At 40.2% G+C, this 17,266-nt stretch overlaps 1 protein-coding gene across 1 annotated transcript in view; it reads right to left on the bottom strand.

The window, feature by feature from the left end:
- Nucleotides 1-3,285: 3,285 nt before the first annotated feature.
- LOC139155722 (multimerin-1-like) overlaps nt 3,286-17,266 on the bottom strand; it is a 53,012-nt gene continuing 39,031 nt past the window's right edge. The window contains exons 6-8 of the mRNA XM_070730984.1: nt 14,242-16,203; nt 7,290-7,436; nt 3,286-5,952 (exon numbers count right to left, since the gene is read on the bottom strand). Coding sequence (XP_070587085.1) covers nt 5,531-5,952; nt 7,290-7,436; nt 14,242-16,203 — 2,531 coding nt within the window. The 3' untranslated portion in view covers nt 3,286-5,530. The remainder of the gene's footprint in view (nt 5,953-7,289; nt 7,437-14,241; nt 16,204-17,266) is intronic.

Below are 17,266 nucleotides of genomic sequence, written 5' to 3'. Positions count from 1 at the left end.
AGCGGAGTGTAGTTACACAATTTGTCTGGGGTAGCAAATGTGGTAACCTAAGAAACATTCACAGGATGCTCTTAACACAAACAGAATGAAGAGGGATGTGAAGATAGAAACATAGAAGACTGACGGCAGAAAAAGACCTCATGGTCCATCTAGTCTGCCCTTATACTATTTCCTGAATTTCATCTTACAATGGATATATGTTTATCCCAGGTATGTTTAAATTCAGTGACTGTGGATTTACCGACCACGTCTGCTGGAAGTTTGTTCCAAGCATCTACTGCTCTTTCAGTACAATAATATTTTCTCACATTACTTCTAATCTTTCCACTAACTAATCTCAGATTGTGCCCCCTTGTTCTTGTGTTCACTTTCCTATTAAAAACACTTCCCTCCTGGACCTTATTTAACCCTTCAACATATTTAAATGTTTCGATCATGTCCCCCCTTTTCCTTCTGTCCTCCAGACTCTACAGATTGAGTTCATGAAGTCTTTCCTGATTATGCTGAAGACCTTCCACCATTTTTGTAGCCTGTCTTTGGACCCGTTCAATTTGATCCATATCTTTTTGTAGGTGAGGTCTCCAGAACTGAACACAGGATTCCAAATGTGGTCTCACCTGCGCTCTATACAGCAGGATCACAATCTCCCGCTTCCTGCTTGTTATACCTCTAGCTATGCAGCCAAGCATCCTACTTGCTTTTCCTACCGCCCGACCACACTGCTCACCCATTTTGAGACTGTCAGAAATCACAACCCCTAAATCCTTTTCTTCTGAAGTTTTTGCTAACACAGAACTGCCAATACAATACTCAGATTGAGGATTCCTTTTCCCCAAGTGCATTATTTTACATTTGGAAACATTAAACTGCAGTTTCCATTGCTTTGACCACTTATCTAGTAAAGTGGCCAAAAGTGGCATATTACAGATGCCTCCAGGAATATCAACCCTATTGCACACTTTAGAGTCATTGGCAAATAGGATTGTAAATAGATTTGTTTTATTATTTATTTATTAATTGGACTTTTATGCCACCCCTCTCCAAGGACTCGGGGCGGCTTACAACATCTAATAAAACAATATGAAACATCTTAATCCAATTAATTAATTTTTTTTAAAAACCTAAAAACCATTTTAAAAAGTCATTTCATTCAATCCACTTTCTCTCAACACATTCATTGGCCAGGGGGTCAAGGATCTAATAGCCCCAAGCATGGCAGCATAAATGAGTCTTAAGACTCTTAAGGAAGGCAAGGAGAGTTGGGGCAGTGCAAATCTCCGGGGGGGGAGTTGATTCCAGAGGGCTGGGCCCCCCACAGAGAAGGCCCTTCTCCTTATGTATATCAACCATGTTATATCTATGTATAGGTACTTGACAGAATAAACAAAATAAAAATAAAATAAACAAAATACTAAGCATTATTGTTACATTGTGAACAGGACAACCATGCAAGAGAATTGCACCACTTTTTTTTTCTAAAAAAAAGATCAATCTGAAAGAATTTGGTCCAAGACAGAAGAATGTGGCCCATCCATCACTTGTTGACAAAGGTAAATTTGTGCCTGCTTCACATAAAACCTGGACTGATGAAAACTGTTGTAAAGGTGATGAACAAGATAGCTGAAGGTTTTGTTATTTGACACAGACGTTTCCAATGTAACTGATGCCAAGATTGAAGAAGGCATTTTTGTTGGTCTGCAGATCAAATATTTCATCAGTGACAAGCGGTTCAAAGATCTGTTAACGGGACCAGATAAAATTGCCTGGAAAGCATTGAGGATGACACTGGAACATTTTCTTGGCAACTACAGAGCACCAAACCACACTCAGTTGGTTGACAAACATACCTGAACTGCAACACATCACTGAAGATTGTCAGAGTTTGCTGCAGAAAACTAAATCTAGAAAGCACACACAGGCAGACTGGTGCAGCAGGATTCGTTTGAATAAGAAACTTCTTTACATACAAGAAAATATATGCAGTATGTTCTGTCGGGCTCTCTGGTAAACTCCTCCCAAAAATTAACAGGTACAAAGTTCAGACACACATACGTTTGAAAATTCAAAACAATGTTCTTTATACCGAAAATTCACTTAAACTAAGCCCTCTTTTGGTATAGCAAAGAGCACTCGTCTCCAAACAAACTGGTAATTTGTACAAGTCCCTTATCAGTTCTGAGATACTTAGCTTGCAGCTGTGAGGCAATTCACAGTCCTTCTTTCACAAAGTGAAACACACTTTGCTCTGGTTTAGTTTCAAAGCGGGGAAAAATCAGCACACAAAGGTCAAAGTCAGTAAAGCAGTCACGAAACACAACGATCAGATAATCCTCCACAATGGCCAAACCCACAGGCTGCTCTTTATAGCAGCCTCACTAATGACCACAGCCCCACCCAACCACAGGTGGCCTCATTTTCTTTGATAATAATATCTCAGTTGTTGCTGCCTATACATCGCTCTCCGCATGCGTGGCTGTTTCATTAACTCTTGTTCTGAATCCAAGGAGGAGCTAGAGAATTGATCTCCTTCTGAGCTGTCTGCCCCACTCTCCTCCTCCCTGTCACTCATGTCTTCTTGGTCAGAGGAGCCTTCATCAGCAGCTTCCACTGGGGGCAAAACAGGCCTGCAGCATGTTGACAGTACAAAGCTGCTCCTACAACTCATTTTGTTTGACATTTAAGGCATCGCAGATTCCTTATCGGTCAACAGTAGAGGCAGAAAATCCCTTAATTGATATGGTTAATTGACTAATTGAGTAAATACAGTTTAAATAGATGGATTTTTAATTGGCTTTTCAGCAAAGCTCTGCTTTATGGGTGATGAGCCACGTTGATGACAAGAAAACCATATACTTCTTTTGAAATACCGTAAGTGGTGTATTACAGCTGTGTTTTTCAACCTTAGCTATTGCAAGATGCATGGACTTCAACTCCCAGAATTCTCCAGCCAGCTGCGAATTCTGGAAGTTGAAATCCAAGAATCATAGAATGGCTTGTTAGCAGTTCAAAATTACCAGAGAAGAAGCTGCGAAGAATTAGGTGAACAACTCTTAAAGCCTTTTTGGCAATGCTGTTGCAGTGGGCTCTAGGACTTAGGTCATTGGATATGAGTACTTCAAGGCCTTTGACAGATTGAGGGTTATCAAGAATAATTCTGATTTAACCACAGGCATAGGCTATCTTTTGACATGGGGCCAGGCCAGCTTAAGTTCATGGCTACTGCGGTGCCCGCAGAGAACAAATAACAAGTGAAATTCCCTTCATCCAAGATCCTTAAAGTTCACCTATGCTTCAATTTATTTATTAATGTCTTACATGCACGACACACAATTTATCAAAAACTCAAAAACCAATTACACATCTTGGAAATTCAGTATTTAAATTGATAGTTTTTACAGGATATTTATACTTTAATTTTGTATAGCTACGAAACAGAGCACGGGTAAATAAGAACATGAACATTTAATTTTACTATGAGACTTAAGCTTTGGATTATATACGCTTGAAGAATAAAGTAAAATTGTGCAAATAGTTTCAACCACATACTGAATTTAGCAAATGAAACCTACCGCATTTCCTAATTCAAGAGTCGGGAAATATCACTCCTATTCTGCAACTTCTAGAATTCCCCAAGATCGTGCAGTTAAAATGTGAAAATAAACCACTAATTTTTCACTAGCACTTCCCCATTTCAAAACCAGGACAAAAAAAAACAAAAATTAATAGCAAAAGCAGGAACATTCACCTTTGACATGCTTCATGTCTATCTTGCCCTTTTCATTCTTCTAGACCCCAAAATATAAAAGAGGCAAGTCTCATTTCTTGCAGTTTCAGTGATATGGATATATTACTATTGCCCTAAGCCAAGTTAAATTAATTCAAAACAACACCCCTCCACCCACCCACCCAAAATGACCCCAAAATTTTGCCGCCCTGGTCTTAATATCTTGACAGTTTTTCATAATACTACTTCATGGGGCTTTAGCAAAAATACTTTCATAGTACAACTGAATAGCTTCAGTTTTCCCAATAAAAAGAAAACGAAGTAAATAGGGCCGGCCTGAAGTCAATTTACCCTTAGCATTTAGACTTATATACCGCTTCACAGTGCTTTACAGCCCTCTCTAAGCGGTTTACAGAGAGTAAGCCTGTTGCCCCCAACAATCTGGTTCCTCATTTTACCAACCTCATAAGGATGGAAGGATGAGTCAACTTTGAGCCTACTGAGATTCGATCTGCTAAACTGGTGGCAGCCGGTGAGCAACAGAAGTAGCTTGCCGTACAGCACTCTAACCGCTGCGCCACCAAAAACATAGAAACCTAGAAGACTGACGGCAGAAAAAGACCTCCTGGTCCATCTAGTCTGCCCTTATACTATTTCCTGTATTTTATCTTACAATGGATCTATGTTTATCCCAGGTATGTTTCAATCCAGTTCCTGTGGATTTACCAACCATGTCTGCTGGAAGTTTGTTCCAAGGATCTACTACTCTTTCAGTAAAATAATATTTTCTCATGCTGCTTTTGATCTTTCCCCCAACTAACTTCAGACTGTGTCCCCTTGTTCTTGTGTTCACTTTCCTATTAAAAACACTTCCCTCCTGAACCTTATTCAACCCTTTAACATATTTAAATGTTTCGATCATGTCCCCCCTTTTCCTTCTGTCCTCCAGACTGATATCATGACAATTTCAACAGCTATTAACATATAATTAACTTTACATGTTCTCCAAAGATTATAATATTCATGCACAACATTGTTTCCCTAATCTTGCCATTTTCATATTAGAAACATAGAAACATAGAAGATTGATAGAAACATAGAAGATTGACGGCAGAAAAAGACCTCATGGTCCATCTACTCTGCCCTTATACTATTTCCTGTATTTTATCTTAGGATGGATCTATGTTTATCCCAGGCATGTTTAAATTCAGTTCCTGTGGATTTATCTACCACGTCTGCTGGAGGTTTATTCCATGCATCTACTACTCTTTCAGTTTATATTTGTGGACTTCAAACATCAGAATTCCACAGCCAGCAAGGCCATAGATGAGAATTCAGAGAGCTGAAATGTACAAGTCAGAAAGTTGACAAGACTGGAAAATACTGAGTAAGGATCCATTTGTCATGAGCCACGTTATCTGTTTTATTTGGGGCAGGGCGGGGCAAGGCTGAAACCCAAGCATGGGGAAAGTATTTCCTATCTAATTTCCACCATTTGTAACTTGTTGCTTATATCCTAAGATTTTTATTAATATTGCTTCTTCATTGCTTATTTGACCCCTCTGACAATCATTAAGTGTTGTACCACGTGATTCTTGACAAATGTATATTTTATTTTATGTACGCTGAGAGCATCTGCACCAAGACAAATTCCTTGTGTGTCCAATCACACTTGGCCAATAAAATTCTATTCTATTCTATCTGTTTTGTGCAAAAATTAAAGACCTGGGAACTCTAAATGAGATTTCCTTTAATTGCATAGAAAGAAGTGAGAAGTAAGAGGGAAGAAATATGGGATGGCAGCTTTTAGGTACGGTACAATAAATAGCCACCGAATGTAGTGACAGGGGGGTATTTTGCTGGGATTGAGCCCTTGGCCAGCCTGAGCCAAACTTCTTGTCCGTAGTTCAGTTCCAATATAGCATCTCCAGTAATTACTCTAGTGCCATATTTGTCTCCGTTTCCATTTTCGGATCGGAAAGCGAGCTTGTCCGTTCCGTCAACCACAAGGTAGCCTGAGATGGAGGGGCTGCTGGACTCGATGTTATACTCAAAGACATAGACGCCCAGGTATGGCACACGAAATCTTCCATTTGCAGGGACGTAAGAGGTTCCATAGTTGACATCCAGGTTGTTAAATCTAATAGGGCCAGGGGTGTTCATCCCATAGGTGTGCGAAGCAAAAAAGGCTATCATTGGTGCGTATCTGTAAGAGCCCTTTGAGAAATCTGCAAAAGAAACAAGCAATAAAATAACAGGATCAGAACGTGATTTTAAAAAAAGCTGGGTAGAGCTTTTGAACAACAATAATAATATAATATACAGTGGTACCTCATCTTACGAACTTAATTTGTTCTGTGACGAGGTTCGTAAGGAGAAAAGTTCATAAGAATGTTTCCCATAGGAATCAGAAGGGGAAAACATTTGAGTCAGTAATTTAAAATGTTAAAACCAGATTTGTGTTTTATTAATATGTGAAACTAGTGTATACATTGAATAGCCTTATATATTTAGTTCGATAGCTTCAAAGTATTTATAATACATTGTTTTCAGTCGTTACATTTTCTGTCTCTTAAGATAAATACAGAAAATATGCACAGTGATAGACTTCTAAATTGTATCTCAGAAGCAAAAAATCTATTTTAACTGGATGTTGAAAGAATTATATAGGTTAACATTAAAATTTCCTTCTAAGGTAGTAGCATTTATAATCTAGGAATATCGTAAGCCGCCCTGAGTTCTTCGAGATTGTGTGGCATAGAAGTCGAATAAATAAATAATAAATAAATTGTACAGAAAGCAATTTTTGGAGCACTGTCAAAATACACCAGAAAAAGTGTGAGTCTGATTGTTTGTTTGTTTGTTTGTTTGTTTACTTACTTACTTACTCATCCATTCATCCATTCATCCATTCATCCATTCATCCATTCATCCATTCATCCATTCATCCATTCACTCATTCATTGAACTTATATGCCGCCCTTCTCTGAAGACTCAGAAGTTGTATTTCCAGTGCTACTTTATTAAGGGGGGATGTTTTTGAAATCACAATTTCTTTTCCTCTAGTGTTGAAGCACACACTTTTCAAAAGTAGCAAGTTTGTATTTCTTGTGCAGCTGAAAAAATACCAACTATGTTTAAGACAATGATGGAGGAAGAGGAGGAGGAGGAAGAGGAGGAGGAGGAAAAGGAGGAGGAGGAAGAGGAGGAGAATGTAGGACTTTCAAATTTTGGAAAGCCCAATTAAATGGGAAATTAAATATTGAAGGCATAGATAATGTTTTTAATGAAATCTAAATGCAAACTAAAATAATAATAAAAATTGTCCTGGTTCTTTTATTACCAGACTGGAGTGAGCTACTTTTGATTTTTTCCCCCCCCCATCTTCCCTACACAAACCCCAAAGAGCTTATTGTGGTGTTTTTTTTTCCATTGTGGAAGTCTGTTTCTCTGAACTTGTGGTTTTCCATCTAGGCTATAGGGTTGGACTGGAAGACCTCCAAGGTCCCTTTGTCATCCTGTTATTCCGAAACAGGTGTACAGTATATGTTTTACACATACTCACCTATGGCTGCAGCATTTTCCTCCGTCATCTTGGCGCTACAGTTGGCTCCTCCGAAAGGATAGCGACAAGCACAGACAAAGCCTCCTTTTTCGTTGATGCAGGTCCCTCCATTTTGACACGGGGAGCTACTACAGCTCCGATAATCCCCTGGTGGAGTGGAAAAATGAGAAAGTATGAACAGCCGGAGTTAGAAACATAGAAACATAGAAGACTGACGGCAGAAAAAGACCTCATGGTCCATCTAGTCTGCACTTATACTATTTCCTGTATTTTATCTTAGGATGGATCTATGTTTATCCCAGGCATGTTTAAATTCAGTCACTGTGGATTTACCAACCACGTCTGCTGGAAGTTTGTTCCAAGGATCTACTACACTTTCAGTCAAATAATATTTTTTCATGTTGCTTCTGATCTTTCCCCCAATTAACTTCAGATTGTGTCCCCTTGTTCTTGTGTTCACTTTCCTATTAAAAACACTTCCCTCCTGAACCTTATTTAACCCTTTAACATATTTAAATGTTTCGATCATGTCCCCCCTTTCCCTTCTGTCCTCCAGACTATACAGATTGAGTTCATGAAGTCTTTCCTGATACGTTTTATGCTTAAGACCTTCCACCATTCTTGTAGCCCGTCTTTGGACCCGTTCAATTTTGTCAATATCTTTTTGTAGGTGAGGTCTCCAGAACTGAACACAGTATTCCAAATGTGGTCTCACCACCAGGATCTCAATTCCCCCATGCCTGACGGCAGAGGTGGATTTTAAGTAGCTTACGAAAGGCAAGGAGGGTAGGGGCAATTCTAATCTCTGGGGGGAGTTGGTTCCAGAGGGCCAGGGCCACCACAGAGAAGGCTCTTCCCCTGGGTCCTGCCAAACGGCATTGTTTAGTTGACGGGGCCCTTGAGAAGACCCACTCTGTGGGACCTAACAGGTTGCTGGGATTCGTGCATCAGAAGGCGGTCCCGGAGACAATCTGGTCGGGTGCCATGAAGGGCTTTATAGGTCATAACCAACACTTTGAATTGTGACCGGAAACTGATCGGCAACCAATACAGACTTGAAGTTAGAACATAGATATCCATCTCAAAATTTACAAATCCACTGTAAAAGTAAACAATTCCCAGTCATAAATCCATTTGTCACTTGAGAAGAAGTAAATCCTGGATTTGAGACAAACCTTTTCACCCTCAAACATGATACAGGCAAAGAAAACAATCTTCCAATTGTTACATCTTTAGAAACGCTATAGCAACTCTTACATTTTAAAGCTAAAATACTAGATTGCTGGGACTGATGGAAAAAAACCTAAACTATAAAATATTTGTCCGGTAAGTGCAAATTAGGCCAGTTCATTTAAACTAGAGAAATGAACATAATTCTTCCTTGCCATTCCTAGTTAAGAATGATAACCGAAGAAAGGCAGCACCATTATTTATTTGCATATAAATTATGCTGTTTTCAGGAGCAGTGTGTTTGTTCTCTCTAATGTTATTTGCCATCGGGGAATTTCATCAGACATTTTTACTGGCATAGATGACATTGGGATTCAAACGACTAATCAGTCATCGTTTTTTGCCAATCTAAAGTGAAAGGGAGGCACTCAACCCAACCCTGAATACCTCGATATACTGTCAAGTAACATTTCATTCATCAGCACAAGACCTTCTAATGCTTTATCATCCAGATCTCATTTTATAGCTGAGATCCAGAGGATTTTGGACTGGAACAAAATTGGAAGATTAACAGATAGTATTAGCATAATAGAAGCCTGTACAGTGGTACCTCTACTTACGAACTTAATTCCTTCCGTGACCAGGTTCTTAAGTAGAAAGGTTTGTAAGAAGAAGCCATTTTCCCCCTATGAATCAATGTAAAAGCAAATAATGTGTGCGAGTGGGGAAACCACAGGGAGGGTGAAGGCCGTTTCCTCCCAGAAGATTCCTAGAGAGGCCCCATGGAGGCTTCTCCCTGCCTTTTCCGGCCCTGTTTCCTCCTGGGAGATTCCTAGAGAGGCCCCATGGAGGCTTCTCCCTGCCTTTTCCGGCCCTGTTTCCTCCCAGGAGATTCCTAGAGAGGCCCCACAGAAGCTTCTCCCTGCCTTTTCCGGCCCTGTTTCCTCCTGGGAGATTCTAGAGAGGCCCCACGGAGGCTTCTCCCCACCTTTTCTGGCCCTGTTTCCTCCCAGGAGATTCCTAGAGAGGCCCCATGGAGGCTTCTCCCCACCTTTTCTGGCCCTGTTTCCTCCCAGGAGATTCCTAGAGAGGCCCCATGGAGGCTTCTCCCTGCCTTTTCCGGTTACAGTTTCAGAGGGTCAGGTTTGTAAGTTAAAACTGAGAAGAGGCAAAAAAAATCTTGAACACCTGGTTCTTATCTAGAAAAGTTCAAAAGTAGAGGCAGAGGTACCACTGTACTTTTGTCATCAAAATAGAAATTTTAGTGAAGGTTGTAGTGTTTCTCCACTTTGATCATTTGAAGATGTAGATAGATATTTATTAGAGTTGGAAGGGACCTTGTAGGTCATCTATTCAGACACACACACCAAACAGAATTCCCAACATCATTTCGGGACTTTCCCTTTAAAAGTCTCAAGTGTTGAAACTCTCACAACCTCTGCAGGCAAGCTGTTCCATTGGTTGATCGCTCTCGCTGTCAGAAAGCGATCAACCAGTGGAACGGCTTGTCTGCGGAGGTTGTGAGAATTCCAACACTTGAGGACCAGCTGAGCAATTCTGGGAATAGAAGATCACATATCTTTAAGCAGCCAAGTTTGAGAAGCAATTCCTACAGAATAATGTTTGTTCTTGGTTATGCTTTTAGCTTATTAGCAAAATTAATGTGCACATTTAAATCTTATTATAATGTTGGTTGGCTATCCTAAAACAGAAGGCATGCAACATATGAACTCTGTCATATTGGGGAATATTAATCATTATATTTATAAACCATCTCCTTCCATAAATCATCAGGGCAATGGCAATAGCTCTTAGACTTATGTACCACTTCACAGCACTTTAAATCCCTCTCTAAGCGGTTGACAGAGTCAGCATATTGCCCTCAATAGTCTGGGTCCTCATTTTGCTGATCTTGGAAGGATGGAAGGCTGAGTCAACCTTGAACAGATCAGAATTGAACTCCTGGCAGTGGGAATAGTGAGTTAGCTTGCAATATTGCATTCTAAACACTGCGCCACCACAGTGACATGGTACAGGATGGTATATAGTACATGGCTTCTCGTCTCATTTCCCCAGAACCTGCTGAGAAAGCGAGTAAATAAAGTTATTATTGAGCAGAAGGGATTGGAATCTAGACCTCTATAACTCTAGCCTGACACTATAATCCAATATCTCTCAATCTTGGCAAATTTCAAGATAGACGGATTTCAATGCTCAGAATTATGCCAGCATACTGGTTGGAGGATTCTGGGAGGTAGTCCACCTATTTAAATCTTGAGAAACATTGTTGTAATAACTACACCAGTAGCTAATGCTTACTTGGCTTTTAAAGCAGGACAAGGTATTGCAAAGACATTCAATATAGCAGACCAACATAGCCTTTGGCAATATAAGGAGCAATATCTGGTAAGAGGCTTACATAGGTTTATTACATAAACATGTCTCACTTTTCATGTCTGAAATACCAGATAGGCAGGTATACATTAACAATGTTAATACTAGTGAAATAGAACAAGCACCTGAAGGCATTTTGAATATTTCACAAGATGCCACAAAGCTTTTCATATATAGGAATGTGCTGAAGAATAAATTCTTCTGGGTGCAAAAGTTTGTAGTATAAAACATGCATAGGAAACGTTTAGATGCAGGAAAATGTATTGTATGAGAACCTCATATGATGGGAATGTTGCTAGGAAGTTCAGAAGTTGTTGTGGTGGGCTCTGGCCCAGCTCCTGCCCCAGGGAATGGGGAGGTGGATGCAGGGGAAACTTCAACATGTCACAGGCCTGTGTTATTGCCGACAGAATCAGTTCAGAGTTTAGTTTCCTCGGACGAAGAAGAAGGTGGGAGTGACTTGGAAGAGGAGGGCTTGGCACACAGCCCAGGCAGTCAATCTCCCTTATCTTCTATAGCTTCAGATGATGACATTTTGGACCCATGCAAGCGCAGGATTATGCGTAGAAGAGACCAAGTAAGAACATATTACAGGAAATAAGGGAGGCCACCTGTGTTTAGGTGGGGTTCCGGTAATTAGGGCTGTGGCTATAAATAACAGCATGTGGGTTTGGCCGTTGTGGAAGAATATCTGTTGCAGTTTTGTCAGGAATCTTCTGTGCTGGACTTCGTTGCTTTTTCACACCTTTGAAACCAAAGCAGAGCAACGTGTGTGTGTGTCTCCCTTCGTCGGAAGAAGAAGGGGTGTGAAGTTTCTCCACAGCTGCTAGCTAAGTACTTAATGACTGCTTAAAGGAAATTGTACAGACTACCAGGTTATTTTGGGAAGAGTGTTCTTTGCAATACAAAAAGAGTGCTTCGTTTATTTTGAATTTTGTGATAAAGATCATTGTTTTGAATTTTCAAATCTGTGTGTGTCTGAAATTTGTATCCTTGAATTTTCGGGAGGCTCCTATCAGAGAGCCCAGCAGAACAGAAGTAAGTTTGCTACTTTAGGAAAACAACAGCACTGCAATTGACCTTCTCCATTTTAAGGCTGTTGCTTCCCCCAAAAGCTCAGCTTTTGTAATCTTACAATAAGGTAGCAATGCCTTCTGATCTGTTGTGATCATCGCTGCCCCGAGGAGGCAACGACCCAAATCAAATAAGAGATTATCATGAAGACTGAACAAGGACTGAGCCAAGATGCTGTATCTATGCATAACTTTCAGCACCATGGCTAGCAGCCACCCAATGCTAATTCAATATGCTGAATATCTTTACTCAACTATCTTTACTCCAAATTTCACCCTCAGCCTGTTTATAACTATCAGAGCAAAATGTCATAGTTCCCTCTAAGCTGAGCAGTGAGCCATGGCTCACTTAAAAATCATCATCAACTCAGAGTTTTCCAAACCTGCCCAGAAGCCGAGCGGGAAAGAGTGAGAGGGAAGGAGAGAGAGAGGAAGAGAGAGAAACAGATAGAAAAAAGAGAGGAAGGAAAAGAGAAAGAAAAAGGATGGGAGTAAGGAAGAGAGAAAGAAAATCAAAATCTAGTTTGAAACTAGCTCAACTATTTAAGTGGCATTTTGATATTGATAGAGTTGCCCTATTATGAGCTCACTGTTATAGACACACAGGACAGTATTTTATTTTGAAATTCTCCGAGGCAAAACAGGGTGGGTATTTTATTTGTTTGTTTGTTTGTTTGTTTGTTTATTATGGACTGCTGCTCAGACACTATACTTTTCCGCCCACCCCGACCCGAAAAAAAAATTAGAGGGAACACTGTTTATCGTTATTTCTTTTTCTTCCCTGATAAGAAATGTTCACGGAGCTGCACGATAGCTCTGTTCCAGGCACTGAATACGCACACGTCTCTTGGTACAATTGCTACGTCAGATACCTTAGCTTGTATTCTGATCTCTCAATATATTTTGAGAGTTGCAGTCTCAACAAATCCTGTTCCAGAGGACCAGGTTTGAGAAAGCTACCCTATAGAAATGTCCCTCTTTATAATGCATTTGCTTGCTCCCGCATCTTTTTTTTTAAAAAAAAATGTGATGATTTCTATATTTCATTTTATTTTAAAACCTATCGCACTATAGGTCTGGAAATAAAAATCCCCAGAATTCTTAATCTCAGAATTTGGGAGTTCTAAAAAATGTCATTCCAACAGATTTGATTGGAGAAAAATAATTCTACATAGTAGCTGAGTTCAGGTATGTGAACCCACAAATATTGTGATAGCCCTAAGGTGTTTTGCTTGAATTTTGGAAAGAGATGTGATATAAACCAAACGTACATAAATGCACCACTACCATCTCTGTCCTATGGTCCTCTTTTATCATTACTTTTTACTTATGTTAGGTTTCTACAAACTGCTACTATCCTAGGTTTGATGAATAAATAAAAGAAATATAAATGAATAAATAAGTTCAGTAAAACATATATAAACAAATCATGACTGAACCCAACATTTGAACCTAGTCAGTAAAGCAAAAGACATATTTTGATGTTCACTTGAAATTTATACTTGGTGCCATGGCCTTGATGTTTGTTTGTTTGTTTGTTTTGGACATAAATACACAATTTGCTCATGAACAGAATCTCATTTTCCCATAAAAATGAGCAGATTTTTTACAAAAAAGGAAAGAGCAGTTAAATCATATTGCATTGGACCAGATTACCTCCGGAACCACCTGCTACCACACGAATCCCAGCAACCGATAAGGTCCCACAGAGTTGGCCTTCTCCGGGTCCCGTCCACTAAACAATGTCGTTTGGCGGGCCCCAGGGGAAGAGCCTTCTCTGTGGTGGCCCTGGCCCTCTGGAACCAACTCCCCCCAGAGATTAGAACTGCCCCCACCCTCCCTGTCTTTTGTAAACTACTCAAGACTCATTTATACTGCCAGGCATGGAGGAGTTGAGATATTCCTTCCCCCTAGGCCATTACAAGTTATGCATGGTATGTTTGTGTGTATGTTTGGTTTTATAATAAGGGTTTTTAGTTGTTTTTATTATTGGATTGTTATATGTTGTTTTTATCATTGTTGTTAGCCGCCCCGAGTCTACGGAGAGGGGCAGCATACAAATCCAATAAATTATTACTATTATTATTATTACTATTATTATTATTATTATTATTACTATTATTATTACTATTATTATTATTATTATTACTATTATTATTATTACTATTATTATTATTACTATTATTATTACTATTATTATTACCATTATTATTATTATTATTATTATTATTTACACACTGCGAATAAAGGAAACACATCTATTGAGCAATATTCCAGGAGGCATCTGTAAGTGTGATAATATTAAATGACGTTACCTGTTTCTAAAGCAGAATCGGTGTTTCTCTGACTTCTCCCAGCCTGACTTGTAATGGTGTTCACGGGTACCTTTTTCCCTGCTAATGGCTTCTTCGGAGGAGTAGCAGCCGCCTTTAACCGTTTGGTTAGAGTGTCTACTACCCCTTCTAGGGACTTGTCTACGTACAAGGTTAAGTTGGCTAGAAGTGTTTCTGTTTTGGCCTCTACCATAGCGCCAGTGAGCTCCTGGAAACCCTTCTGGAACAATATGCCACCCGAATGGACGGTTGGCATCAGTTTGGGGAGGCTGGCATTCATTTCTCTAATGGTTCCAGACACATCCTGACACAAGGCCCTTGCTTGGTTGGCTGTCTTGTTTAAGAGAGGGATACTCAGTGATAAGCGGATGCTTTTGGCTTCGAGAGCCCTGATCCTCGAATTGAAGGTCTGAAGCTGAAGAGAAACGGTTTTCTCATTTTCTGTCGCAGCAGCTTTCACATTTCTAACTGAGACACAATTGTTTGCCAAGAATTTGATGATTTTTCCCTCCACAGCCTGGAGACGGACTTCATGATCGTCGTATTCGTTGCTGGAGTGCAATGTTTTCTCACCCGGGTGACCAGTGCCTCTGTTGTGTTCTTCAGCATTTAATAATGTAGTGTTTGGATTAAGGTGACCTCTGCTGAGAGGATGTACGTTCTGTTCAACAAACGAGGAGTCGACAGAGGGCCAAGTCCTTCTTGGTTTCTCATTTTGGCTGACCAGCATCTGAAGGGATTCATTCATCTTTTGAAACTGTGGTATTAACATCAACACGTTGTCCATCTTCTCACCACGATCACAGCAAGCTTCGGTCTCATTTTTCCAGGTATTCAGGGTTGCTATGAGTACATAGTTGTCTTGAATGGAGTCAATAGCACTGTTGACAACCGTCATGGTTTTGTTCAACCCATCCTCCATTAAAACATAGCATTCGTCAATACGCCTCCTAGAAATTACATCATGATCCAGAGCGTCGGTTTTAAGTTCCTTCTGGTTTTTCTGGAGTTCCTCAATGGTGAGGTTTAGCGCCGTGACAAGGCTGGTTAAATTCTCCAGTTTTCTGCCAATAGTATCTGTCTCGAGCCGCAACTCATCCTCCGATGAGAGGCTGAAAGGGACTCCTTGTTCAATCAAGGGCTGGAGGATCTCCATGTCATAGCAGAGGTCATTAATCTGCTCATTCATTTTCTCCATCTTATCATCCAGGGGAAATATAAGACCCTCCACGGTTTTATTTAAGGAACGAATGTCCCCTACCACACCCCTTATTTGCATTTGAATGTCACTTTTGCATTCGGACAATACGTTGTCACATCTACCTTGTAGGTCATGCCTCTGGATTTCTAACGAGAGGGTAAGATTGTTGATCTTGCTGTCTTGGATTCTGAGATCATCATAGAGCTGCAAAACCATCAGATCCTGGGTTTTCATTTTCTCCTGTAAATGTGTCACGAAATTTGTCAGATTGTCATTCATGGTTCCAGCAGCTATGGGTCCGTTCTGGATTGAGCTTCGTTCCACGGACAGCAGTTGTTCGTGTGCTTCTTTCATTTGTGTAAGAGTTCTGTTCAAAGAGGCATAGTAGACATCACTCTTTGAGCTTTGGTGCTCTAAGTCAGCGTCCAAAGATCTCTGCTTCTCTTGTAGTTCTTTGATGGGCTTCTCACATGTAAAGCTTATGTCGTCTTCGATGTGCAGGATCTGGGTCCGTATCTCTAGAATATCGACCCTTGTGGGTCTGTTCTCAATATCAAGGGCAAATCTCTGGCAGGATTTATTCAAGCCTTTGACCAAGCCCTTGGTGCTCTCAAGGTCTTCAGAGAGATCAGAGGTGATTTTGAAAATCTGAGCCACTGTCTCTTGCATGTCGCTCTGGAAGGCTTTAAACTGCTCTTTTACGATTTCTTTGATCAGTTCAGTCACAACTTTGGATTTGAAACCTACAGGGGATCAAAAGACAGGAAAGCATTCTTTAATATGAAGGTGAGGGGAACAAAAGTCCAATATTTACACAAACTTTAGAGTCTCTTCTCTTTCTTTCTCTCTCTCTCTCCCTCTGTTTTTCCCTCTCTCATTCTCTCCATCATTTTCCTATTTCTTTCACTCTCTCCCTTTTCTTTCTCATGTCTCTCACTATTTCTTTCTCCCTCTCTCTCCCCTTTCTCTCTCTCTCATTAGTTTCTCTCTTTTTCCTCTCTCATTCTCCCCCTCTTTCCTTTTCTCTCTCTCTCTCTCTCATTTATTTCTCTCTTTTCCCTTTCTCTCATTCTCTCCCTCTTTCTCTTTCTTTCTCCCCTTTTTTCTCTCTCTCTCATTTCTGTTTTTCTTTTTCCTTTCTTTCATTCATTCTTTCTTTCTTTTTTCTTTCTTTCTTTTTCTCCCCTTTCTTCATTTGTTTCCCTCTCTTTTCCCTCTCTCTCATTCTCTCTCCAGTTCTCTCATTTCTCTCTCCCTCTCTCTCTCCCCTTCTCTCTCGCTTTCATTTGTTTCTCTTTTTCCTCTGTCTCATTCTCTCCCTCTATCATTTTTCTCTCCTTCTCTCTCTTTCCCTTTTTTCTCTCTCATCTCTCTCTCTCTCTTTTCCCCTTCACCTAAACCCCATTGTTTTGCCTCTGTAGGTGGCCGGAATGAAACAATGTTTTGTGCAATAACATTTGCACACAACGTGTTCCTGGGTGGATTATTGTCTTCACGGAGTCTCAAAGGGGTTCTGTTTGAATAGCATTTTTCCTAGTCACTCGCATCCTTTTAATCAGTTTTGCTGTCCTGGGAGACAAGACATAGTATATGCTGCCTCCAATTATAAGCCACCGTGACAGGGTAAAATGTAACCACAGATTCCAGCCAAATAGTCTAAAGGTTTAAAGGAACTCTCCAAAGGTTCAATCCCCCACTTTGGGGGTTGGGTTACGAGGATCTTCCATCAATAGAACTGAAATGGTTTTAATTTAGAAACATAGAAGATTGACGGCAGAAAAAGACCTCATGGTCCATCTAGTCTGC

The sequence above is a fragment of the Erythrolamprus reginae genome, unplaced genomic scaffold (genome assembly GCF_031021105.1).
Source record: "Erythrolamprus reginae isolate rEryReg1 unplaced genomic scaffold, rEryReg1.hap1 H_5, whole genome shotgun sequence".
NCBI classification, from domain to species: Eukaryota; Metazoa; Chordata; class Lepidosauria; order Squamata; family Dipsadidae; genus Erythrolamprus; species Erythrolamprus reginae.
Note: the sequence above shows the minus strand (reverse complement) of the source record. Positions and strands in the feature narration are given on the sequence as shown.